The sequence below is a fragment of the Athene cunicularia genome (assembly GCF_003259725.1).
Source record: "Athene cunicularia isolate RWA chromosome 4 unlocalized genomic scaffold, athCun1 chr4_part3, whole genome shotgun sequence".
Lineage (NCBI taxonomy): Eukaryota > Metazoa > Chordata > Aves > Strigiformes > Strigidae > Athene > Athene cunicularia.
In genome coordinates this window covers 6,296,849-6,324,121 of record NW_020799100.1, presented here as the reverse complement: position 1 = coordinate 6,324,121, position 27,273 = coordinate 6,296,849, and the positions used below count along the sequence as shown (strand labels likewise).

The 27,273-nt window shown below is 35.0% G+C and overlaps 1 protein-coding gene across 1 annotated transcript in view; it reads left to right on the top strand.

Annotated features, from left to right (window-relative positions):
• Positions 1-6,712: 6,712 nt before the first annotated feature.
• Positions 6,713-27,273, top strand: part of THOC2 (THO complex 2) — a gene marked incomplete at its 5' end in the record, with an annotated part of 46,720 nt that continues 26,159 nt past the window's right edge. Inside the window, 14 exons of the mRNA XM_026848766.1 lie at positions 6,713-6,785; positions 8,942-9,033; positions 10,255-10,306; positions 12,482-12,552; positions 13,292-13,413; positions 14,103-14,236; positions 15,896-16,062; positions 16,704-16,796; positions 18,885-19,040; positions 22,495-22,667; positions 22,796-22,991; positions 25,438-25,479; positions 26,600-26,730; positions 26,818-26,919. Coding sequence (XP_026704567.1) covers positions 6,713-6,785; positions 8,942-9,033; positions 10,255-10,306; positions 12,482-12,552; positions 13,292-13,413; positions 14,103-14,236; positions 15,896-16,062; positions 16,704-16,796; positions 18,885-19,040; positions 22,495-22,667; positions 22,796-22,991; positions 25,438-25,479; positions 26,600-26,730; positions 26,818-26,919 — 1,604 coding nt within the window. The remainder of the gene's footprint in view (positions 6,786-8,941; positions 9,034-10,254; positions 10,307-12,481; positions 12,553-13,291; positions 13,414-14,102; positions 14,237-15,895; positions 16,063-16,703; positions 16,797-18,884; positions 19,041-22,494; positions 22,668-22,795; positions 22,992-25,437; positions 25,480-26,599; positions 26,731-26,817; positions 26,920-27,273) is intronic.

Sequence of the window (27,273 nt, the reverse complement as noted above, 5' to 3'; positions counted from 1 at the left end):
CAGGTGTGTGCTGTCTGCTTGTGCTCCCTGTTAACTCTCACCCTTAGTCTCTTCAGACACAGAGTTACACAGATGCTAGTGTTACCGTAAATTCAGTCTCCAAAAGCTGTTGGGGGGGCGGCGAAGAGGTGGGAGCGGGCGGGGAGGACGTTGCTCGGGGCTGTGTCCTTGCTGCTGCGGCTTAGGGACGAAACGCTGGTCGGTCGCAGGGCCCCGGACGCCCTCCTGTGCGGCTCGGCCTCCTTTGTCGGTTGCTGGCGACCTCCGCCGAAACTCGTCCCCCGTAGCCGGGCCTAGCTCTGCTGGCGGCCGTTGCCCGCGCCCCGAGCGCCCCCTTCCTGCCTCTGGGTCCGGTTTGTCGGGTGTCGGGCTCCTCTTTAGCCGCCCCCCCGGGGTAATACGGAGCCTGAAGCGTTCTGGTTTCGTTGGCTCCATGATGTTGACCTTTCTGGTAGAGGCCTCGGCCTCCGTTCCTGCTTTTCTGCCTCTTCCGAGGGGGGCTGTCGCTGTATTCTTTGATTCGGGCAAGGTAGGATCAGCTAGTCATTCCTGTCTATCTTACAAGGTAACCGTTATGCACCGAGGGGTCTGGTTGCAGCTTCCCAAATCAATCCAGGTGTTCTAGGAGCTTTCCCTTGGAGGGCCTTCTGTGTATCCGTTTTAGGCAGTCCCAACGTGGCAGGTTCACTAACCGTACTGTGTTTCAGGAGTACATCTGTTCAGGGTTTTTTTTAACCAGTTTGTCGATTTTGTGTTACCGTGTTAGCTTGGACAAAGGTGTCCTGTGTACTAACTGTAGGTTTTTAAATGGCCTTATTTTAATTCTTCCATGCACTTCTGGTTTTACCTGTAACTAAAAAACCCTTACGATTTCAAATATGAGTGTTGGGGGAATTCCTTTGAGAAATGCATATTTATATTCACTCTTTTTATTGTTTTCTTTTGTTCATTTTTTTTTTTAAAAGGTTGTGCAACTACGGTAATGATCTTCACTGTGCATGAAGAAGGCAATAGTGGGGTAGAGAATAGAGGACATAGAACTTCCCTGAACAAGACATCATTCTCCCCAGACCCTCCATTTTGTAGTGAAGGGGCCCCCCTTTATAGCCATGTCATTTCTGACTCTGATTTGTGCTAGAACCATTAGCATGTAAGCTTGACATATTTTGATGTGAACGATACAAGGCCAGTGAAAGTCTCTTCTGTACCTGCATTTCCCAAAATAGTAAAAGTGTTCCTGAGTCCCTAAACAACAGAGGTTTGCATTGCTTTTTTAATCCCCTGCTTAATATTTGATGGCAATAGCTGAATTTGCATTGAGCTTGGCAATATTTATACAACAAGCACAGAGACCTTTTTATTGAACTTCAATGTTTAGAAACTTCTCTATGAATAACAAAGAATTAAATGTGTAATGATACTTTTCAAAAATACACAAATGACTTGAATAAAGCTGATTGCTTTTCTGTACATAACATTATATGTAGATGCACTTGTTAGCTCTTCTGTAATTGCCATGAACTCATTTTTGCATGAAGTAGTCACATATGATTATGATTTTTATAACTTACTTTATGATTGCTCAGAATATATGGATTTTGTACAAGGACAGAAATTTTGTATTTGATCATACAATGGCACCTGCATTGTTTGCTTTGAATTCTCAGAACTTTTAACTAAGATGCAAGTTGTCTTAGCTTTTGACCATGATAAAACCTTTTATGAATCTCCCCTCCTGCTAGAGCAGTACTTAACCCAAATGGGAAGGAAGTGTTAAATATGCTGTGGGATGAGTAAAACAAAATGGTAGACTGAATTCCTGTATTTGTGACATTTACAATTCATTTGGAATACTGCTTAATGCAGTTCCAGTCATTATTTAAAGAGTTGTTTGCAAAAGAAATGTGATTGTATCTGGAGAACTGTTACCAATTTTTGCAGTGCTATATAAGCATATATATTTGCATAGCTATATGAGGAATATGTATGAGCTTACTTTCTAGAAGTCAAAAAATCTTATCTGTAGTCCATATCTAGAGAACTTTAACTTTTTTTTAGGGTATCTTCAGTGTGTAACTTTATATTTCTTTTTCCAAAACTTCCTATCTCCTGTTTTACTGGAGGAAAATAAAATTATGATTCTCTCTTTCTAAAATTAAACACATGAAATATATTTAAACATTATTTAAAGTAAAAGGGGAATAAATGTAATGGAATAATTAGTTTTACTGATGCTTGTCTAATACAAATGTCCAGAAATATAAATCAGGTCTAGGCCTATGTCTGGGCAACAATTCTGGTCTTCTGGGTTTGTGGTTCAAAGTTAAGACAATGCATTATAGCAAGTTAGAAAAGTAGAGAGGGGAAGGAAGGGTACTGTGAAAGGACAAAACAGACATTTCTAGCAAATACAGCATTTGCAAAAATTTTAGAAAGGGTTTTTTTGGTGATTGGTGGTTTGTTGTGGTGTTTTTTTTTTTCACTCTATGGAAGCCTGCTCTAATAAAGCCCATGTATGAAGTCAGAGAACATTCACTCTTGTATGGAGGGGTTTGTTCTGTTTTTAAACAAAATAGCGTGCTTATTCACAGGGAGACAAATACCAACTTTGTTGAAAAGTGAGGATTACAGCAAAAAACCTCGTAATTAGTAGAAAGGAAAGATAGGTATTATGGAAAAAATATTTACTTGCTAGAGCATGAAATGGATTACATATTTGATCAGCCTGAGATGGTATTTTGCTATTTACTTAAATAAAAATACATATTTATGTTTTGGGGGAATATGAAACTGTGTTGTAAGAAGTAAATGATTTGTTTTTATTTGGCATTTCAACTTCTACTATGATTAATAATAGATGCTTAAGATGAGAAAATAAAAAAGGTTTGATTGTTTTATAAATAAATCAAAATATATCTAGAAATATATTATAGAAATCTAGTAAGGGAATCAGTTTTAAACAGCTGATCTTTTGCTGTGAAAAATTTGTATTGTAGAGCTTAGGTAGGAGTGACCATTCACTTCCTAGAAATTATTCAGAGACCTTGTTCAAAGCTGTACATGCTTTGAATGTAATTAATCCAGCTACTGATGTGTAATAATATCTAATACAAATAAATAAATATACATCATGTGGTAGTTTCAGGTGTTCTGAGCTGCCAAAACTGTAAATTGGTCAGGATGTGGTCATCTTATCTGTCGTTTTCTATTTTGTTCAGACCTGTCTCTAAATACAATTTACAAAATTATGTGCATTGGTTTTGCTACTGTCAGATACTGTGTAGAGATCAAGTTGGGATCTGTGACTGCTTCTAATGCTGATCAGTCTAGACTCCTTGCAGACCTGTTTATGTATACATGCACTCTCCTTCGTAGTGAAATTGTGTAGTATCTTCCACAATAAGATGCTGTCCATATGGGCTACAGCCATAGAACATTTATAATACACATATAATGGTATGTGCTTGCTTTTAGACTGATAACCTTGTTTTCTGATAGATTAAACACATCGAAGGCCCTTTAGTAGGGAAGTAGGGATTTGTTAATGTACTTGGCTGGCAGTTTATACACTGTGTTAAGCCTCAAGATAAACTGAAGAATCTTAACATTTTGTGAATGTGAAATTTAAAGACTCAAGCATTCCCAACACATTTGTTACTTCACTCGCATGAGGAATGTCACAGTGTTGAGTTAAAGGGCTGAGAGCTAGGAAAATAGTTCAGTTGTAGTTTTGCATCTTCGCTGCAAAATGCAGTCGATTGTACTTCATCTCAACTAGAGAACTACTCGCATCAGTTAAATTATGCATATACTTAAATGTTTGTAGGCACATGCACTTTGTGATAATTACTGTCATGTACTATGTGTGGGAGGGGAATTGAGGACGTTCGGTAAGAATTGGGAGGCTTAGGTCAATTCTTAGCTCTGCCATGCAGCCTTGCTTAATAGGTGCTCAACGCTGCTTCAGAGTTTGTGGTTTAAGCAAATCTATCCCATTTTAGTCTAAAAAATTTAATTTTGAAACTTTAATTTTCAGAAGTGTTTCTGTGATTTTTTTTTTTTTAAATTACTCTCTAGGTTATCCTATTTTTAAATAGTATTTTACATGTATTACACAGTGTTACCTTTGGATGAAGAGATGTAGGTTTTAGTAGAGTAAGGAAATTCTCCATCCTAGGCTTGGAGCAATGAACTATAATGTTAGGGTAATAAAAGTTTCAAACGAACTCTTAACAGACACTTTTGGTCTGTTGAACTGAAAAGTGGACCTGATAAATTTCTGTTGTCCTGGGCATTAAGTGGGGAAGTATTGTGACTTTCCTCTGAGTTGATTAATTGTACTAATACTGACATTTTTATTATTGTGAAGGTGCTAGAATTTTGATTTGAACTTATGTTGCACTCAGTTGAGGCTGAGTGAACTCATCTCACAGCTTGTTGGTACTGGAGGGGAGGGCTTCTGCTTTGTCTTCCTTCACCAGGGTGCTCTTTACTCCGGTGCTTCTCTGACCTCCTGGTAAGCTGCTTCAACTTGCAAAGTCGGCAGAAGCCATGTTTTCTGACCACTTTCTGCCAGGTTGGTCAGTTTAACTGATTTAACTGACATGAGAGCTAGATCTCTGTGGCCAAGAAGGGAAGAAGTATTGGTGGATGTGTCCCTTTTTGCAGCAACAAGCCACTAAATCAGCTCAGCTGTACTGTCTGACAGCACCTTCAGAAAAGGTCATCCTTCTTTGGAGATAGAGTACTGGTATGAAAGAATGTAAAGCATAATTATTAGTCTAGATCCAAAGAGTAATACCAGCATCTTCATTTCTACTACCAAAATTTTCCCGTGTAGACTTCCACAATAAGAGAATTTTTACTTTTTTCCAATTTAAGAAGTCAGGGTTTTTTCATTACAAATACAATTGCAAATGATTTTAAATAGGGTTTCTTGTTACATTGATCAAATATATTTGTGTCTTAAAGTAATGTGAAATTGATAGTACTATTTTGGTATTGCTGGAAAGAGGTTGGAAGAGGTTAAAACTCTTATTTTACATTAAGGTGTACTTAAGTGAACTCTTCAGTCCAAGCAGACCGGCTTGTTGCTCATGTAACCTGGTTGATGATACCACCTTGTGACATAGGGGTCAAAGTATACACCTTAGTAGATAATTTTTTGGAATCAGACATTTCACTTTACTGTGGCTTGTATACAGAGCTTAGAAATGAGTGTTTACAGGGTAACTTCTTTATGGAGGAGTAGTAAGTAAAAATTACAAAAATCTGATTTAAATCAAATTAATAGACTCTGGAGACAGCTGGGGAAAATATCTATTGCTGCTTTAAAAAAAGTTGCACTTACATTCATGAAAAATAAAAGAAATTACCTATTCCCCTATTTTGCTGTCTCTGTTCTGGTTATTTCCAAATATACTGCATTCTCTTCAGTAGCATTTAGAACATATTAGCTATACCATTGGTTTTAGCTGAGCTTGCATATTTCTGGTGATTACATTGTTTGTGAAACCACCAGTTTTCCAGTTGTCTTTAAAGGATTCATATACCTTGTGTGTACTAATTATAATACTTTGATTGCTGGAACAGCTGTTTAAATCTGATAGAGAGGTAATAATCTATATAGGATGCAAATAGAACAAGTAGTGGATTGCTGCAGAATCTCTTTTTTACTGTTTATTTTTCATGATAAGCCTCTAATAATTGTAAATACCTGCCTTTTTTGAGAACATGTTTAAAAATCACTCCCACAGGAAATTGTAGTCTTGCCATCTTATGTAGAAATACTGTGTGGCTTTGATACTGCCTTCAGTTTCTGCACATGAAAGGCTTTTTGATGGAAAAATATGTGAAACTTTTGGCTAAAAATTTGCAAGTGTGAAGAAAATTCTTAAGATATTAATTGATGTCTGTTATAGGTAAATTGCTACATTTAAAAAAAATATTGTTAAATATTGTTGCTTTTGAAACTGCTTTTGAAGCCTCATGCTGAGCTGACAATAGTGGTAGAGGAGAGAGAAAATCCTTGTAGCTCAGAAGCATGTTCATTTCTAAGCTCTCAGTATAGTGGAGAAGCATTTATTTTATGAAACACACAGAACTATTATCTAATGGAAGAGTGTACAGTTTTTACATATGGCTGATCTGGTTTAAAGAGCCTCAGGAGTAACTAAAGATGATATAACATGGCAGATCTTTGCATCCTATTGTGGATTGTCTTAGTGACTAGAATAGGTAAAATTCCACCTTAACCATTGGTGAAGCATTGCATCAAAAAAACATGCATATTGTTTAATATTAAAAATTTTTTACAGGTTGGAGTTGAAAATGATCAGAGTCATAGTATTTCTATGAAAAGCATTTCCTCTGGTTAGCAACAGTGAGTTAATGCTAGCACTTCCATGCTTCCTTTCACATACCAAAATTGACTAGTGTTCTCAGTTTGCTGGGTGTAAGCAGGTGTGATGTTAGGAAGAATATTTTTTTAAAGTATATGGTATACATATGTATGCGATCTATTGGGAGACTTGTGTTTCTTTGCTGTGTAACTTCTGTGAGTGTTTACTCCGTGAAAAGTAAAATGTAGTCAGCCATTTAAACTGCCCAAACTTAAAGTTACTTCAGTTAGAACGACAACAAAAAAAGAGCCCCAAACGTATGTGTGTGTATGCTAATATTTAACATTTTATATTTTTTCTTTTTTGTATATTTCTTTTATTTCAGTGTGCAACTATGTCGCACTCTTGGTGAAAACAAAAGCCATGATAATACGGGTTTCAGAGGTAAGTTGTGTGGTTTTATGGTTGTTTTTAATTAAACAAAAAAAGCCTAGAAACAGATGATCATGCTTGCTAAAGGTGAATACTTCAAATAGTAAGGCAGTATAATCATCCACAATGAGGTTTGTCTTCAGATGTCCAGGTGAGAGGTTTCTTAGACAGTAGTAAGTGATAGCGAGTAGTTAAGTATTTGATCTGTGCTGTAGAAAATGAAAATCCATTTCGCGAACTCAACATACAACGAGATTTTATTCTAAAAGTGAGTGTGGTTGTATACTGTAGAAAGTTAATTTTTACAATAGTACCTGAGTTACAGACTTTTTGTTAGTGAAAGGCACTGCTGTCTTTGTTTTAAATTCTCACTTTAGGAAATCTTTGGTGATGAAAGAAGAATTAAATTTTTGTTTGTTTTGCAGAATCTGCTGGAAGAAAAGCTTCCATATTACTAAGACCACAAATGTACTATGCTGTTTAAATGGTGTTTTGGGTTCTTGCTAAAATAATCATAACGGGCAGTTATAATAGCAGAAAAGATAAACCAAAACATTTCATTGGAAGTTATAAATAATATTATTAAGAAAAATTTATTGTTCAACACAACAGAATCGCTGTTCCCAAAGTTGTTCAAGAAAGGCCAGCAGATGTTCTCTGTTCTAGGCAGGCTGACAATTTCTATATGCTGTTTTTCATAGTCCTTGGTGTCAGGGTCTAAAAGATCCAGTGGGAATGACTAGATAGATATATGCAGTGGCTGTACTGTAGTAATTAATAGGCAATAGAAATAGTCCTTCTGGTCATGGAAAAACACCTGAAAATGTGGATCATCTGGAGTGAGTACAGAGATGCTGTTAAGAGTTTGAGTCATACATGACGTGGAGCCAGTTCTGGAAACTGCACTGGCACTTGCATTTCTGCCTTTTAGTTCCAGGAAAACATTTATTGAAGTTCAGTATACCTCAGACTTTCGGAGACAGGTCAGATTTGGCAGTGTACCTGTGTAACAAATTCTCCAAAATGCAGAGACATGTCTGAGGCTACGCTTATGGTTGGTTTGGGTTCATCATAAATTATGAAATTGGGTACTGCACCAAGCTGTACTCTTGAATTGACCTTCAAAATAAGAGTTATGTTTTACATAGGATTGGTTTAGGCATCACTTCTTCTGTATTCAGGTCTTTAGCAGTTAGTGTTCGTTGCCAGAAGCACTGTAATAGGTAAAATTGTGTCCAGTTAAAAAAAGAAATAAATCTGCTTCTGATGCAATTACAGTGGTCTGCAGTCACCAAGATAGTATTTGGTTTAAGCCATTAAGTTCTATACCTTGTATCCCCATTGTGAATATTTTTTATTGAGCAAACCACATAGTACAAGTGCGAGGTGAAAGCATGGGGGTTTATTTTTCGTATACTGAAAAGCATAACAACATTCTGGTGTATTATTTAAGAATAATTCCTTACAAGTCTACCATAGCTGGTTTTGTAACCACCATGTTTTACATTGCAGGATTTTTCTCAAATGCAGTCCCTCTATTTAGTGTTTCAGCTTAATATAAGATTTTTAAAACCGGCATTCTCGAGTTACGGGAGACTTTCCTTAAAAAAAAAAAAATCAGAAAAACATTGTTAAGCATTTTTTGGAAGTAAATTTTAAATTAAATTTTACGTTGTCCTACATAAATGGTTTTTGAAAGCATATCTGTCATGAGATACAGTTTGGAAAAAGTACTGGAATGTTTTATATGTATTAGATTTTTAGATATATATGTATAATATGATATTCATGTGAATTATAAGTTAAATGTGTCTTTATTAAATGAACTGCCAAGACTAAAGTTGTTATGTGCAGGATTTATGTGTAGTTTTTATGTCAAGTTATTATGTGCAGTTATTATGTGTAGTTTTTCATCCCATTTTATCGTTATTCCATAAACTCTGTAGGGAAAGTGGATCATCTCTTACTATGTGCTTGTGTGAAGTCTTAGATTAAATTTAAGCATCAATATCTATCATCAGTAATAAGGTAATCCTCCTCATTGGTAAGAGAAGCATATCCTATTTGCTTTCAGGGTATCTGAAGTCTACAGCATTATTATAAACATTTCTGTAAAAGTTACACCAAGAATTACCTAACATGTTCCACAATCTGTTTTCTTTCAACAGATATCCAACAGGCTTTGTATGAGCTTGCATACCATGTTGTCAGAGGAAACTTAAAGCATGATCAAGCTTCTAATGTTCTTGGTGATGTCATAGTAAGTGTATACTTATAGTAAATTTTTTGTTTCTTATAAAAGTCCAAATGAAAATCAAGCAGGATAATAACCAACTTGTTTTTCCATGTCTAAAAAGTCATTCTTGTCAAGTCCTTTTTCTTCATTTGTGTGCACTTGAAATATATAGTCAGGGTTATGTATTTTTCCCCCTAGTTTTTGTGGTGAGGAATGGATATATTTATTTTAGCATAAATTAAAAAAAAAATTTTTAAAGTGCATATGAAGACTGAAAGTTTTTAGTAAATGCTGGAAATAGATTTCACTTGCTTATGCAGGATGTCTGTAATGCCACCTACTGGTTTTTATAATTTACATCTTTCTTACAAATGTCTGCCATTTTACTGTTGAGATAACTAAATCCACAGCTGCCTTTAAAATAATGCAACAGAATTATGTTTGTTTGAAAAACGTTTTTTGTAAAATGCTTTGAATAATGGAGAAAGTAGGGAAAAAAGTATTTTTCTCTAAACTTCCAAGGTTCCTAAAGGTTGGTGTTTGTACAAAAACAAAACCAAAAGCAAGCAAAAAAACCCCAAAACCCCAAAAAACACTCTAAACATAATAAAACCAAACAAAAACCAACAGAAAAAAACCTGGAACACCCCTCTCCCCCAAAACCAACATTCAAAGAAACTTATACAAATTATTTCTTTTTAAGTTCTTAAATTGCTCTTTTGTCATGTATAGAATATTAAGAAAAAATAAGCTTTGCAGTAATCTATGTTAGGATAACCTTTTTAGGTTTTGTGGCTTCTGCATTGGGTTTGAGAGAAGTCAAGGCTAAAGTGTACTGTGCTGTTTGGGGTAGCATGTGGTAATGTTTGATCTTTAGTTACTGCAGGAAATTGTAATTTGTTTGGTGCCTGAGAAACTGTAGTTCACTGTACAGGCTTGTGCTGCTCTTGAGACAGGGTAGAGGAATGGAGTAGTAACCAGAAAGTTTTGTCCTTGGCCACTACGTAGTCTTAAATTACATTGAAATGTTATTTCATTACATATCAGTTATTAGTACAGCACTTAGATATTAGTCAATAATTGAGCCTCTTCATTATTAACATGAATTATTAATATAATTAGTAATAACAATATTAATTAATCTGAACTTAGTTTATGATGAAGTGCTATTTTATGTAATGGAATAAAAACTTTCTAAGTGTATGTATTGGAGTTTCTATTCACTGTGATCTCTTTCCATTTTAGGAATTCCGGGAAGACATGCCTTCCATCCTAGCTGATGTATTCTGCATATTAGGTAAGCTGGGTTCCCTTCCTTTCAGCATTGCAACAGATTTTGAGAAATAAATTCTTTGTGACAATGCTAGTTGACTTCTTCAGGAAATTTCCTTACATCTGTAAAACATAACTTTTCTTTACAAGATATGTATTGATGCTTCATCAGTGTATCTGTATCTCAGTTGTTAATGTCTTTTTGTTCTGCTTTGTTCTGTTACAATTTCCAGAAGTTTACATATTAAAGGCAGTGGAAATTGATCTGCCAAGAATAGTTAAAGGAGCTAGCTTGTAAGAATATTGGATGTTAGCTAATGGAATCATTGACTTAGAGTTGTTACTGTTCTTGAAAATCGACTTACTGGTGGATAGATCCTCTGTTCTTAAAATGTGTTCTGTAAGTATTTTTATTTGTACAGTGACTGTAGTCACTGTGCATAGTGAAATGGAGTTTGCATTATTTGTCCAGAAATCTGAAGGCAAACGACATCATTTGCCAAGTTACTATCTGCCAACTATGCTGGCTTTAAGGCTGTGTACTACTTATTCTGGTAATAACATCTGGATTAATGTTGATCCAAAGCTGTTTCTTTCCTGGTTTTAGAATTTGATTCCTGTATACTTTTTTTTCCAGATCATAGTTTTAACTGCTTGCAGTTTCTATCTTGTTCTATGTGTGTCTGTTTTTTTCAACAAATTTCAGCGAATGCTTTTGACAGTCTGCCCATCACAGATCCTGGTTTGTTCTGTAGACTGAAGGAGTGTGGCTGCCTGTGTGGAGAGGCACCTAATTAAGTTTGCGAATGCAGTCTCGGTTCTGTAACATCTAAATGATGAATTTTGACTTCTTTTTATTCATAGTGAATCATTCTGTGCACTTATATCATCTTTTTGTAATAACTGTTTTTTTATAATGCAGTATTACACTGATACTCCTTTGTTTTCTTAAAATGGGTTAGAAAACTTAGGTTAGTTGCTTTTTGAACTACGTGAATAACTGAAAGCAGTGTATCGTGTCTGCCTTTTTTCCTTATTTTTTCTTTTTTTTCCCTCCTTCTCAAATTAGTATGTAGCCAAATGCTGTGCCTCCACTAGTAGCAGAGAAATAGTATGGCTAAGGAGCTAGGTTTCAAACTCTGAGGTAAAGGACATCTGACAGTTTCTTGATTGTTTTTAATGAGTTTCCTCTAGCACTTTTCCCTCTAAACATATTTGCCACTGTCAGGATTTTTTTTTCTAATTTCATCATCTGATGTGTTTCAGTACCTTAGAATTTTTATTTATCAACTCTATCCCCTCACGCACATTCCCTGAATTAATTTTTTTCTGCAGATTGTTCTTTGCCTGAGAGGCTTGGCTGCTAGGGACCAGACTGGTCTGGCAAGTCTGCCTCCACTGCTACGCTGCTACACCACTGGTTTTTAGCCTGTGTGGGGGCTTCTGTCTCATATTTTTGTTGTTAATGTTTTCTCTATGGGTCTAGTTTTTCTGTGGTTATGTGTGGGATTTTTTTTGTAACAGCTGTCTAGCATTCTTTCATTGGGTTTTCAACTTCTTTTGGAGCTCCTTGCTTCCTATAATGATGTGCCTTTTTAAACTACTTTAGACAGGTGTGCTTCCTTGGCCATTGTTTTATGGCCTGTTTTCCCACAGAGTGAATTTATGAATTGCATTTGTAAGTTGACAATGCAAAAGAAAAGAATGGAAATACAGAGTCATACCTAGTGAAAGACTGCAGACCAGGCAGTAAATGGTAGTTACTCTGAAGACACAGGGTAAGAGACTAGAACACTGCATCAAGGCTGAGGATCATGCATTCTCTTCAGCGATTCGTATTTCTCTTATTTCGTGCTTATTACTAATTCTTAATACTAGCTGTAAACCTTATTGCAGTAGAGAGAAGGGCAGAAAAAGTTATGGTTTCTGGTTTCTGTTTTACCTTTTCTTAAGATTTGTGAATGTCTGAGAATTGTCATGAAAAGTATTAAGTGGACCTCAAGGTGAATGAGTAGCCGGAAAGTGGCAAGAAGCTAGCATGTTATAAAGAGGCTAGCATGTTATAAACAAACTGCTTGGCATTGTGTTATCATTAGCATTTATTGGAATAGTTATAAAAAGAATAATAAATTTATTAGAGGTATAAATTCCAGAAGTAGTAATTTCTTTTTTTCTTCTTTTCTATTTTCCCTTATACTAGATATTGAAACAAGTTGTTTAGAAGAAAAAAGTAAGAGGGATCACTTTACCCAGCTGGTATTAGCCTGTTTGGTAAGTTGCACTTGGAAAGTCTTTTGGTAAAAGCGTATGCTGAAATCTGACAGGAAAAATTAGAGTTTTGAAGCCTTTTTTTTTTTAAGGAGGAAAAGACTGTTAGAATGTTTTAACAAATTCCCAGGTAATCTAAAAATGCGTCTTCAAAACATTATGGTAGAGTAATATAATATAGTTGTCCCTTGAATTCTTTAGAGTTTTGAGAGAACTTAAATTTTTCCCCTGTCAGTTCAACAGAAATTGTGCTTCTAAAGTGTATTTTGAATGGGACTACTTCTTTATGCAACCTTTAGAAGTGGCATGGAATAGCTAGTAGTGCTTTAGAAGAAGTGTGGAATAAGCTTGATTTGTAGGAAAATTCAGCACATGAAAATAAGGCTTTTTTTCCAGAATATGAGAGAATGGGTATAAGCTTTGTAAATACAGAGTTCTTGGTAATAACATCCTTAGATGCTATGTAATGTGTACTTTATAATTGGCAATTAGGCTCTAGGGCTGGTTTCTTCAAGGTGTTCTTGTATATAAAATCTACCACTGTAAAATTTCAATTTCAGGTAAATCATTCTCAGTTTTGTCCACTTCTGTGTTTGAAGCAGAATATATTGGTATTCTGGTATATCGTGATATTTGAACATTATTTTGTAGTCAGAACACATATGTAGTCTAAAGTAATAATCAGATTGTTTCTAGGTCTTTGTAATTGACAAATCTGATGTATGGTTTTGGTGTTTTTCAGTATCTTGTATCTGACACTGTCCTAAAGGAGCGCTTAGATCCAGAGACACTGGAGTCATTAGGACTTATCAAGCAGTCTCAACAATTCAATCAGAAATCTGTTAAAATAAAGACAAAACTATTGTAAGTTTGGGGGCAAGAGTTGTTTGGAGAGTGGGTGGGGAGAGACAATGGTAATTGGTTTGGTAACTGTTTTAGAAATGTGTTTTGTTGCACTTTAACTTGACAGAAGAGCCTCTTTAGCCCTCTTAGTTTTCAAACTTGAGAAATGTAAAATCATTTTTAGTGTCACCTATTGCTATAGCTTTTACTACAGTGATCCCATATGTGCAGATTAAACACAATATTTAATTTTTTGACAAATGTGAATTTGTAAAGTATAAGAAAACTAATAATTGTTGTTGCATCAGTTAATCATAAGCCTTTCTTTTCATAAATAAGCAAATGTAGTTATGTTAGTTTTGGGAACACAGGATATATTGGCTGTATGTTTGTTTTTTGTTTCTGCATCCAGTGTTTCAATCTCAAAGAACAGCACTTGAAACTAGAATAGGTCCTTAAGCACAGACTGTTAGAGAGCAGTTCTCCAGCATAGTGTGTGTAAGAGCAAACTTTACTGTTACATATAAGCATATTCTTGCTTTTAAATCGTTTGCATTTGAAATAAAAGAGCTGGATTTGTTTGAAGAAAGTTCTTTAAAAATGTGTTCAAATCTGCCATTTTGTATAACAAATTTAATATTGGTAAGAGCATAAATATGCTTCACTGTGGACATGTTACACAGTAGTGTTTAATTTCTGTTTATTTGCAGTTATAAGCAACAGAAGTTCAATTTGTTAAGAGAGGAGAATGAAGGTTATGCAAAGCTCATTGCAGAACTGGGACAAGACTTATCTGGAAATATAACTAGTGATTTAATCCTTGAAAATATCAAATCTTTGATAGGTAAGGTATTTGAGGGAATATGGGCACTGGTTTTCTGTCAAGGTCTGATGGCTACAGAGGGTGTCTGTAGACTATTGTTTGAGGTAACCTGTGGATCAAATAATACACCATACTGGCGTTTAGTGTGATAGCAATGCAATAGATCATCTTGCATAGAATTAAGACATTTGGAAGTTCCTGTTTCTGTGCCAAAAATAATTCTGGTAACATTGTGTAGTTAAACTTAATTTAGATACTAAATTTACAGTACAGCCTCATATACATGCTGTGATGTTGATTAATTTCAGCAGTATTTTCTGAGGATGTGCTTGTCATCTCTTAGAAGGCAGATTGGAGTGTAATGCTTAAGTAATGCTTTTTGCTATTTTAAAGTACTCGCTTCAATACATTCATATTCTTTTAGTCAGAAAGAAGTTCAACGAGTGATTATGAAATGAGAAGTAGTAAACATTCTTTTATCTAGCTTTGATTATGATTTGTCCATATTTCCAAGTTGAGTCTTGGCGAGAGTGTCACAAAGCACAAAATACATTAAAATCAGGAAATATCTGTAATTTCCTGTTTTACGCTTCCTTTTTGAATAAATTTATAGACAATATATTGATGTTTGCACCAGTGCCTGTTTCATATGGTACCAGTGCAATAAGGGTCAAAATGCTATGCTATTATTTTATAAAATGTAATTTTTCATCTGTCACAGGATTTTTTCCTGAAACTGTCAAGTCCCTGTAATGATACTCCTTGTTTTGGAAGAGAGCTAGACAAGAGGATGGTTTTGCTAGTTATTACAGTAAAAAAATACACCCTTAGTTTGTGGAATTTTATTATAAAACGTCTTTCTGTCTTCTGGAATTTTAAGAATTACTAACAGACTTCCTATAAATTGCCAGTTACTTGAAAGTATTGACTTGCAGTAGGTCCTAGTATAGTGGAAATTTGTGAAGGAAAGACATATCTCCATAGTGGATGTGCCTGGATAAAACTTTGCATGGCACAATGAAGACAATAGTCTAGATGTGGATTCTCTTGATATAAGTAATATTTGTCTTGAGCGTGTCTCCTGAAGTTTTGGTGGAAAAGTTTATATAGTAAAATACAGATATGATTACCACACTGGCTTAAACTGATTTGTGTCCTTGCTCTTGCTTCCTTCAAAAAAACCAAACTGTTCTCTGTAATGGTAACAATAACACTGAACTGACAGGAAAGTACAAACAGGTATGGATCAGGGTCTAGCTCAAACCAAAACAATTTTTGGGATGTAAAATAATTTCTAGCTCGCTGATCAGTGTGACTGCATTAACATGTGTGCCAGCACAAGGGAAGAGGAAGCAGGCAGTGCCTTTTGCTGGCACTGCAGTATTAGGGAGGTTGGGTTTTACTTATTAAATGTTTGCTTTGAGATGATAATTTCTAGTTCTTCTGTAATCTGAATTCAAAGTCCTGGTTTGTATCTTTGCATAGCTCAATATTCAACATAAGTCAAAATGTTCATTGCTGTATTTACAGATGATACAGATTATTTTGCTGTAGATAAATCCTGGCTCAGTCTTAACCGAAAAGAATTAACTTCAAAAATGAATGCATTTGTGGTTTAGTAACAGAATGAAGATGAAAAATATCAATGCTAAGCTTTTCTACTCTGTTCTTCTCCTCTAGGATGTTTTAACCTTGATCCTAACAGAGTTTTGGATATTATCCTAGAAGTCTATGAGTGCAGACCTGAATATGATGACTTCTTTGTACCACTGATAGAGTCTTACATGTACATGTGTGAACCTCAGACTCTATGCCATATCCTTGGGTTCAAATTTAAATTTTACCAGGTAATGTATTTCCATTCTTAATTTTTGTTTTGATGGTTGGTTGTACTTGGTGTTAAACTGCAGTCAGTAATAACAGATTTTGCTGCAGATATTTATTTTTACATAGAAATTAATTTCTAAGTTGTAAAATTAAAAGCAATTGTTTCATGATTGTGTATTAAAAGCAATTGTTTCATGATTTGTGTGGAAGTCTCTAATGAATTTTAGAGGAGAATGCTTAGCATTTTCCAAAAGAGACAGCTGAAAACAATCTTGATATCTTTCATTTGAACTTGTATGGTTATATAAGGACTGGCATTAACAAAGAGATTGTACCTTCAAAATGAAAGTCTTGTCCCCAGGAGTGAAGAGCATGCTTGCAGGGTTGACATTTGATAAAATATTGAAGGTTTTTTTTAAATGCATGGCAGGGAATTGCATAAAAGCACCATAAGGTGTGAAGATAATTGAATGGTTTTGTTTCTGAAAATTCTGTTTGTCTGTTGCAGTTCAGTCTAGTGGCTTTGCAATAGTATTTAAATAAAATAACAAGGAGAACTGTGGGTTAATACGTTTGATCTGAACTTTGAGTAACTGTTTCATGACCACCTGCAATGTCCTGTTTGCTTTTTTTCTTCAATTTGCAACCTTGTCCTTTTTAGGATCCAAGTGGTGAGACACCTTCCTCCTTATACAGAGTTGCTGCTGTCCTTTTGCAACATAATCTCATAGATTTGGAAGATCTTTATGTTCATGTAAGTGACAACGCTACTTTGTTAAATGCCAAAACTAAGAGTGTTAAAAAGGAAGCCAGATATTTTACCCTATTCCTGAAGCTTCAGATTGAGGACATACTGTATAATACCTGTATATATACATTAACGTCTTTTAAAATTTCCAGAACTTTCTGATGCCACATATTCAAATAAATACATACTGAAATATGAATGCTGATAGATTTTCTTTTGAATTATCTGTGTAGTGTCCTTCAGATCGTTTATCTCCTGCCTGAATAGGAGATCAATAAAAGCCTGAGTATGACTTAAATGCCTGAGTAACCTTCCTTAAGAACTAGACCCTCTTAAATGTTTTTTTAAAAATAGTACAACAATCAGCTCTCAATATTCTTTGTTTAGTTTAATAGTAGGATTTGTTTTTAAACTCTTACATAGTCCTGAATTTGACTTCTCATTCCATCTACAAGAATTCTGACCATTTGTTAGGTTAAGAAAGGAAAATGGAGTTACATGTTTAGATTTAATTAGAGATATTTATCCTCTCCAGTCTTAACAAATAAACATACTAGTTTGACAGATGGTAAACAGAATGTTTCAGTTATCAACATAACTTTACATTATATACCAATTTTTAATTTCAGAATATCCATAGATATTTTAAGATTCTAAACTCTTCTGCTGAAATGAAGGAAATGAGCTCTAGCTAAAGCTGTAGAAATTTTGGACTGTAGTCCTGCCATTAATTTGTGTGGCAGTTAATAGCATTAGTCACAATCTGACTTGTCAATAACTGTCTCTGCTTTCATAGCAGTATTTTGGCAAGTAATATGTCGGGTGGAGCAACAGTAGGAGTGCATGTCTCAGATAATTGGTGTGGAGGGAGGAATGCATGATAATAATGCTCATTTGTTAAAGAATGTTTGTAAGCTTACAAAACAAATGCTCAGACTCAGAATTACAGTGGCCTGTGCAATCTCAACCCAGACCTGTATAGGTGTGTTTTCCTATAATCTCACAGCTAGAATGGTCACTGCATTCACTTATACTGTTCACCTTTGTCATGTTGATTCTTAGTCTCATTTTTAATCTACTTGCATTCCAGAATCTCTCTTCCAGTCTCTGTCAATCTTTGCATGTTTGGGATGGCATTTTTTTTCTCTTCTCAGTTCAGGCTTAATTTAACTTGCTATGGTAGCTTCAAGAAAATAATTAGCATGTAGGTGTTGAGTCTTAAGTTATAGGTATTGTATGGCTCCTATACAATAGTAGCTGTCAGGATTATCATTCACACCAAGAATGTTCTGCCCACCTCTGCCCTCCCTCCCCATTCCCAGCCTGTAAGAACTGTTTTCTATTTGTGTACAGATACACATAGCCATGTATAGTATGTATTGCACCCCGAAGATATGATTTGCCCCTTGAAATTCCACACTAGGTATTTCTTGGTGAATCTTAGGTTACTTGTGTTTTCAAATGAGATAAGTGTAGCTCTTTAAACATTTTACCTTTCCAAGTGGGATTCTGTCTTCCTCAAATTTCTATGAAATGAAGGAATTCTATCTTTTCTCTGAAGGAGGTGATGCTTAGTCTTTCCTCCTTCTACTATCAGTTTGGGAAGAGAAAAACCCAAAATCTTCCCTTGTTAAAAACTGGAAGAAAATGTTACTGTATCAAAGAAGTCATCAGTCTATAGTAAGTTTTGATTACTTATTTGCAGTTAAAGTTTGAGTGTGATTTTAGGAATGAAATTGAAGTTTGGCTTTGTCAGAAAAAGAGCTTTCCTTCTGTCTTGCAACTTGACCTTTTAATTTGAGTGTAGAGGTCTATTCCTCACCCTGACCATTGAATATTCACTTTGTTTCAAGGCACTGAATTTTATAAATGTTATCAAGTATGTGTGCAACTGTCACCATATAGCTACAGCTGAATGGTAAATTAGAGAGGGGAAGGGGAATTTATACAGCTAATGGTTGTGTGAAAGTAGAACAGTAATATTTCCTATGAGTCCTTGATTTCAGAAGTCTGTTAATAGTGTACTTCCTTGTTGGGATGATGGTAGCAAGGAAAAGAATCTCTTCAGATACAACGTTTGTTCTGTTTTTTCAGCTTCTTCCGGGGGATAATGCCATCACTGAGGAACACAAGCGAGAGTTAGTGGAAGCTAAACAAATTGTCAGAAAACTTACTATGGTTGTCTTATCCTCTGAAAAGACTGAGGAAAAGGAGAAAGAAAAAGAAAAAGAGGAGGAGAAAACTGAAAAGGTGCGTGTCTGTGAATAGTTTCCTTTACAAGAAAATTACTTTTAATTAAACATAGTTGTTAGGAAATTTTTTTTTGTATTTATTTGAAGCATAGGTATGTACTTAGAAGACTTCTGTCTGTCCTCTGATTGCATCTCTGTTATATCGGATCTGCAAAAAAGTATGGTTTGGGGTTTGTTCTGGATTTCTCTAGGTTTAGTGTTCTTGGTTCAATGGCTAATTAACTTCTTCCCTCCCTTTTAATTTTACCAGCTCTAAGTATGTCGTTATATGCAGCATTCATATACTTCACAGTCTTTAACAATTGAGTTTTCTAGGACCTGTGATAGTATAATCCTAGTTGATTTCTTAAAAAGGATGCTAGGAAGAGTTTATTCCTTTCTTTCTCAATCAAGAATTGGGACTAAGAATTGCTAGCCATGCATACCAGTATAATTATTCTGCATTGTAGAAAAAGGTTTTAACTGAACCTTTTAAATTGTAACTGTCCTCTCTGCTTTCCATTTGATCTGTAGTTTTGTATGTGTAAACATATATTAAAGTGTTACTAGGTCATGTATTGTTCATGTTGCCCTTGATCTCATCTGTTTCAGTGTGTCCAAGCCTTACTTTAAAAACAAAATCTGTTAGCAGCCCTTCTGTTGTCATCTTCATTTGAGTGTCTAAGTACTGCTCTAACATCTTGTTTAAAACAAAAAAAGTAAAATATAAGCTTGATATTTGCCTTAAGTGATGGACTGGAAAAGGGGAGAGGTCCATCAGTCTTGGCAGTTTCTGTTCTTAATTTCCTGTATCCTCCTAGATTCATTATATCAGTCTGTTTTGCCTACTTCTTCACATTTGTTCTACCCCACATTGATTCTGTACATCTCTGACCTTCCTTCCTTCTTCCATTTGTCTTGCCTAGCTTGAAAGAAAAAAAAAAAAAAAAAAAAAAAAAAAAAAAAAAAAAAAATCTAATTTCCTTTTATTCCCTCAGGCAGTTGATATAGTTACTGCTCTCTGGCTCTCAACTGCGCCCACATCTGCTGCTTAAGCTGAGTCCTTTCATTAGATTTAAGTTTCTGACCTCCCTCCCACTCACTGTTTCAGTATCCCTTTTCGTTATACCACATTGCTTTGGTCCACCTTCTCTGCAGTCAGATGAGGCTGCTCATCTGCTCTGAAGTGTGTATGTTGCTGCGTTCTGATGCAGAACTAAAGTCTCGATGGGACAAGGAGAGTGTATATATTGCAAGTAATGTCAGAGGAATTAAGATGGTTTTTATGGCTGAGCTTTAGAATTAAGAACTAGGGAATTTTAAGCTCTAGCAGAAACTGCAACATTTTTCTGAAGGATTACAATGACAAGTAACAAAGCCTGAGCCTGTGTGGTGGGAAAATGGAGACCTGTACTTAAAAACAATTTCTGTGACTCTTTACACAGTTAGCAGTGCATGCTGTTTCTTGAAAAGCTTGTTGCTGTGTTAGTATTTTTGTATATGATTAGCTGTGCAGTTCATAGCAATTAGTGGAGTAACTACATGTGAAAACTGTTGACAGTCCGAGTTACTTTTTATCCAGTATGCAGTTTTAATGTACAATTTTTGATATGGTACCATAGAATAAATGCCTCGATAAATGATGTTTAATGATTAATGACTTTTATTTTAAATCCTTGAAGTGCTTGTTTTATGTGGTTAAAATTTATTGTCTCATGACTTTAATGTGAATAACTTAGTATTGTCAAATATATTATCAACTTTTTCCTTTTATGATGCATTTGACATGGCAGAATAATAGGGAGATACTTGAGAGCTCACAGAACTCAGCAGTACAACTAGATTTGATAGCGGTTCCAGACTCTTCTCTGTGCTATGCATGCTTTCACTTTTGGGGAGTGTGTTTCTGAAGAGCTTGCTTACCTAGCGACAGACCCAGTCCAGCAGCATGTCTGTGTGTGAGCAGTGATTGCTTTGGAAATGAAATAACATACTAACACATAAAGCCTAGAAAAACTGTGTGAGTAGAAACATGGACTCTATAGTTAGCAATCACCTGAAAAACCCAAATAACCAAAATTTTGGTGTTTAGTATCAAACTTTAACTGGTATGATCATACCACTTAAAAATTGGTTTATGATTTTTTTTTTTTTGTAATGATACAACTTTTAATTTAAGAAGTTCTGTGGATATCAACCTTCCTACATATGCTGCACAAGTAAAGCTTTTAAACACACCAGTAAAGGATCAGCATACTATTTCATTAACGTGGTATATAAGACAGTCCTTAGCATCAAAGGAACTTGAAATAGTTACATGGTAAATAATGTTTGTGTGTGCATTTCTAATTGCGCATGTCCGTTTTTAATCTTTCAGAGGCTCATCTTGTTCTGATGTGCAGATATATTTTTCCCAAAGGAAGGGCTAAAATTTCATCACTACATAAATTCAGCATGAATCTGTGCACTTTGTTTTGTTCTGAAGCTGTTCTCTGCACGTTACTGTGTACTAGACTGCTTTCAAAACTCAGATAAATAGTTGCTGATGTTATAAAGAAGTTTTAAAAGGGAGAGGGGGGAAATTCCTTGCAAACTATAGAACCACAGAGGCATCTGTTTAGTAATTTTTTGTTCTTGTCAGTTTGCCTTGTCTGTTTGCATGACTTAAATCTATTTTTTTACCTTAAAATGCTTAAACATTTTGTCCTAGATTTGTACTCTTCCTTTGCTCAATGTAAGCATCGTCTTAGGCTTGTAGTTACATACAGTTAGTTTGCAGTGTACTATTCCTTACAGTAATTTACTGATAGACTTGTACCTTGAGGACCAGGGAAAACCAGTTTATTACGATAAAATATATCAATACTGTGTCCATGTAAAAACGCTTCAAGACGTGATCTTAATTGTAATTAACTCCTGTTTCCTTTTATGGCTATATTTGAAAGTGGTTATTTGGAAAACTTCCAGTAGTCTTGCACTTAAAACTAGTCTCTCCTAGAGTTGATGCTAATGTGAAACTTAAGATAAAGGTAAAGGTTTTGGGTTTGGTTTGGTGGTTTGTTTTTTAAAGAGTTTGATTTTGCAAGAGATTTAAATCCAGAACAACACAACACAAAGGGTTCTTAAATGCTTACATTGTTCTTAAAATGTCATTTAAAGAAATAAGCTGCAATAGGTTGTGACATTTTGAAAAGTACATGATCAGACATATGTCAGACAACTTCATAAACTTCTGGTTATAACTAACTTTTTTCTTTGATCTAGTTGTTAGATTCTACATGGACTGGTTTATTATTGGTTTTGAAGTGTGCTTTATTGTCTAAATGCCTAGCTGAATTTTATTTTACATATTTTTTTATATATAGTTGAAATCCTAGGGTTCTGTTCTAGCTGTGGATTACAGTGACATACTGCTTAAGGAGAAATACTAAAACAACTATGAATACACTTTTTTATTGTTTGTTATCTTGCAGCCTCCTGATAATCAAAAGCTTGGTTTATTGGAAGCCTTATTAAAAATCGGTGATTGGCAGCATGCACAGAGTATTATGGATCAGATGCCTCCATTTTATGCTACTTCACACAAGTCTATTGCAATTGCCCTTTGCCAGCTTGTACATGTGACAATTGAACCTCTGTACCGCAGGTAAAGTGGAAAGTAGAAATCTGTTGCTGCCGAGGGGAAAACTTACTTATAAGCATGAATTCACGAATAAGCCTAGCTGTATCAATACATTTCTAGAATTTTCACTTCTGTATTTTCTTATTTTTCAGAGTTGGTGTACCTAAAGGAGCTAAAGGGTCACCAATTTCTTCTTTGCCAAACAAGAGGGCACCAAAACAAGCAGACAGCTTTGAGGACTTGAGAAAGGAAGTGTTCAGCATGCTTTGTTACCTTGGTCCTCATCTCTCCCATGATCCCATTTTATTTGCGAAAGTGGTGCGCCTTGGAAAAGCATTTATGAAAGAGGTTGGTATGACATAACAGCTTGTCAAAACTTGAAAAATACCAATTCCTCTGATGTCAAAAAGTGCCCAAGTCTTACTAATTGTGTATATATTCAAATACTGAAACATAAAAAAATTTTACTAAGGTAAACATTTTAATGAAGAACTTAAGGCACTTTAGCTTTTTAGCCAGGAATATTTAGTAATAACTAATTTATCATTGTTTTCATATTTTAAAATGTCATCTGTATATGGATATATTTTTTAAAAATGGACATATGATACTAATTGCATGGAAGCTGTTACATTATTAGAGTGACAGTGTTGACAGTGGGGAACAATAAACTAATACATATCTGTTACTTAAAATAGTACTTTCTATTCCACCTGTTAGGTTCCTTGGGAAGTAGGAGATGATGTATGTTTTTAATTAGTGGGGTGTCCCCCTGTTAAAATGCTGCTGTTCTTGAACAATCTCTGGATGCCCACAAGGATGTGGAGATCTAAAATGCCTTAAGTCACCAACTTTAGAAGTAAAATGGCCTCTTAAGATTTGTTGTTGTCTTTGGACTATATCTTTATCACGTATATGTTGAAAGGCTGATAGCATGACCTGTTGTGGGTTGAATTTATATTCTGAACTCCCTTGGAATGTACTTAGTAGCTCAGACTGCTGAGGCAGTGACTTCTTTTGCTATTTTTCTGGCAATTTGCTGTTTAACTAGCAATTCTTGTTTTATTTTCAAGGCAACAGCAGAGGTGTTGGGTGGGTTTTTTTTTTTGTTTTGTGTTTTTTTTTTTGTTTGTTTTTTTGTTTTGTTGTTGTTGTTGTTGTTGTTGTTGTTGTTTTTAAATAGTAGCTCAGAGAAACTTTGGAAATCATAGTTTTTGAAATAATGTTAAAAATTATTAAAAACAAATGCACACCCTCTGCCAACTTAAACATTTAGAGCTGAAAGTTGGAGAGGTTGGTTGTTCAAAATGATACTTGGGAGGAGTTCAGTTTTAGTGCTTTTTTAGATTTTTTTTTTTTTTTTTTTTAATTTCAACTACAACTAACAAATATTGGCATGTTCAAAATTTGTGTAGCGTCTTAGGGGAAGCTTTCATGTCCAGCTGTTCTTGATGCAGAGCTAAGAACACAGATGATTCTTGGGATTGAAGATCTTTTTGTCTAAATTAACAGATTTTGGAAAGAGTTTGCTTTCATTAGGTTCCAAGATGTGATGATAGGGTGACAATGGCTACACTAAGTTTGGGTTCCCGGTAGTCTTTGTAATAAAATCATGGTAACTTCAAGAACACTTCCATCTTTCCCGACTTCCACATCTTTGTAGGAAGTATAATTCTCAGCATCTTCTCACCCAGAATGATAATATTTCCCAGTGGTTAATACACTTGCTTTATAGCGTGCTTATTTCTTGCTGGCCCATGATATTTGAGTGATAGGCTGTGTTGCACTGACAGTGCAGCTAATTTGGAAATTATAATTTCAAGGGAGTAATTAATTTTACTGCTGTCAGCAGACTATTAGGACTACTTTGTAATTAAGTTCAAGTGCTGAAGTTCTGTGAGAAAGCCCTTTTTTCTTTGTGGCTATGTACAGTACAATGGAGATTGGTTATAGGATTCTCGTGCAGTTTTACTATAAATATATTAATATGATAGTTTAATGTGTTTCTGACAAGAATGAGCAACATTTTAGCTATTTGCTCTAGGTTGGAACTATGAAGAAATTCGTCAGTGACAGAGTGGTTAAGGTAACATAGGGAAAGTTAATTTTAATGCACTATTGCCATCAGCATGTTGTAGTTATGAAACTACATTTAACACACAGTAGAAATACTTATAACTGGAGATGATTTGACTGTAAGTTAACCCGTACAGTAGTTTAAAAATTAGACTACTAACATTGCACTGCAGCTTTCATGCTTAAGTGTACCTTTAAAATAATTGTGCACTTACTGGTGTGATAGCTTAATATGCTTTTCATGGTGAGTGGAACAAGAAGAGAGAAAAGAATGTAATTTCATAATGAAAACTGAAAGTTTAAGAGGGTATTATTATAAGAGAAAGATGGGGAAAATAATCTATGGCTGTTGATAATTGGGTTGGATGTCCTGGTTGGTTTTTGTTTTTAGGTAGAAGGTGAGTGCTTAGGGCATTTCTTTTTTCCTCTCTCCAGAAAGAAAATTCAATATTTCATGTATAATAGTACGTTTCTTTGGTATTTTAGTTACTACCTGTTTTTGAAGACAAGTGTACAAAGCCCCTATATATGTAAGCAGTGCATTTCATCTGTGTGTTTCAATTTCTGTTCAAAAATATGTTAATGCTGACAGATGTGGAAAATTAAGCATCTACTAGGCATGTGGCCCTTCAGGTTTATGCTTTTGCTGAGGTAGCCTTACTGAAACTAACTGTTCATGTTATTTATGCTACAGTTGACATGACTGTCTTTGTTACAGTTTCAGTCTGATGGAAGCAAACAAGAAGATAAAGAGAAAATGGTGAGTTTAAAAGGTGTTAAATAACTGTACAGCTCATCTTTCTCTGTAGAGTTTTGTGTTAACAAATAAATGTTATAGACCTGTCTTGATTTTTATAGGCAAGTTTGAGCCAGTCAGTGTGGGGTTTTTTGTATTCCTGTCTTTTTTTTTTAGTCCCTCTCCTACATTCCTCAAACATCTTGTTCTTTTAGTCCAGTGCGTTCTCCTCCTTACTTTCTCAGAATCAGCTGGAGTACCTCCAGTTATTTATTCTATAAATACTCTTTTCATGGTGGCACCTTGTATCTTATAGAACTTAGTGGGGTAAAGCCTAGAGAAATAAGAGAAATTAGAAATAGAGAGATGTTTAATAGTGCAATGGCCAGTTTTTCTTTGCTAGCTAATATTTTTTTCTTTCTAAATTTTCAAGACTGGTCACGATGAAACCCAAGTGTCCAGTTGAGATCTAATCTATGAAAATAAGATTGCTTGTTTTGTTTTATTTATTATTACTCCTGTTTCTCACTTGTCATGATTTCTTGACTTCCTCAATCATCGCAGAGAAAATGACTCTGCTGGTTTTGTGGGTTTCCTTGCTTTCCTGCTATGGTTTTTCTAATGTAGCTCGATGAGAAAGAAATTTTTAAGAAAGGGGGAGAATAGGATGCTGAAAACATGGAAATTGGTACTGTGCCTTGGGAACATGTATAATGGCTTCAGGTTGTAATCTGATATTTTGAAAATGGAAGTAGTGGCAAGGAATACCTTAATACACTGAAATCAATTGCCAAAACCTCTTTTCTCCTGCTGCACTTTGTGCAAGTCCACAGTATATCCATTTATAAATTATTTGATTTGAAAATATAAGTGCAACTTGCTGAAAACTTCAACAGCTTTGCTCAAATATCTTATATAGGCAAATAAAATACTGACTGTATATGGTCCATAAATTATCTAGTAAAAGACTTCCGATGCGAGATATTTTTTAAGTTCTTTTTAGACTGTTCGGTTTTGTTTAGGGAGACTTCATCTTGTGCCAAACTTGTATTTTATCAGTCTCCTGAGATGTGCATATCTGCATAGCATTGCTTCTGATCATACTTACTTGATAGTTACCTTGAGTTTTTTGTCTTTATTTCAGGAGATACTGTTTAGCTGTTTGTTGAGTATTACTGATCAAGTCTTACTTCCATCTCTTTCTTTGATGGACTGCAATGCATGCATGTCTGAAGAATTATGGGGAATGTTCAAAACTTTTCCATACCAGTACCGGTGAGTAGGATATTTTGTTTCTGTTCTTTGGAAGTGGTCTCTTGAATTGTCAGTACTAAAGATAGTTTTTCTTTACAATCTTTCAAGGTACCGTCTTTATGGGCAATGGAAGAATGAAACATACAACAGTCACCCACTTCTAGTGAAAGTTAAAGCTCAAACCATAGACCGAGCCAAATATATCATGAAGTAAGTTGTCTAATTCTATAAACAACTGTGATACACTGTATTATTGCATGTCACCAACTGAAGGAAAAAAACATTGACAAATATTCCTCTTCTAATGATTCAGTAATTTCATTGATAATACTTGTTCAGGAAGTATTTCAAGTACTGTGTTTAAAAACTGTCAAATAAGAATATAGACGAATTTGCCACCAACAAGGTTATTTCATCTGTGAAAAATGTCTCATTAAATTATTGAAAACATTTTTTTATGGGTATGCGGTTGTTTGATAAATTGCTTTGCTTATGGAAATGTCTGTGTGCAGCATATTTTCTCTAGGTATAGAGACTCTTTAATTGTTTCAAAAATCTTGTCAT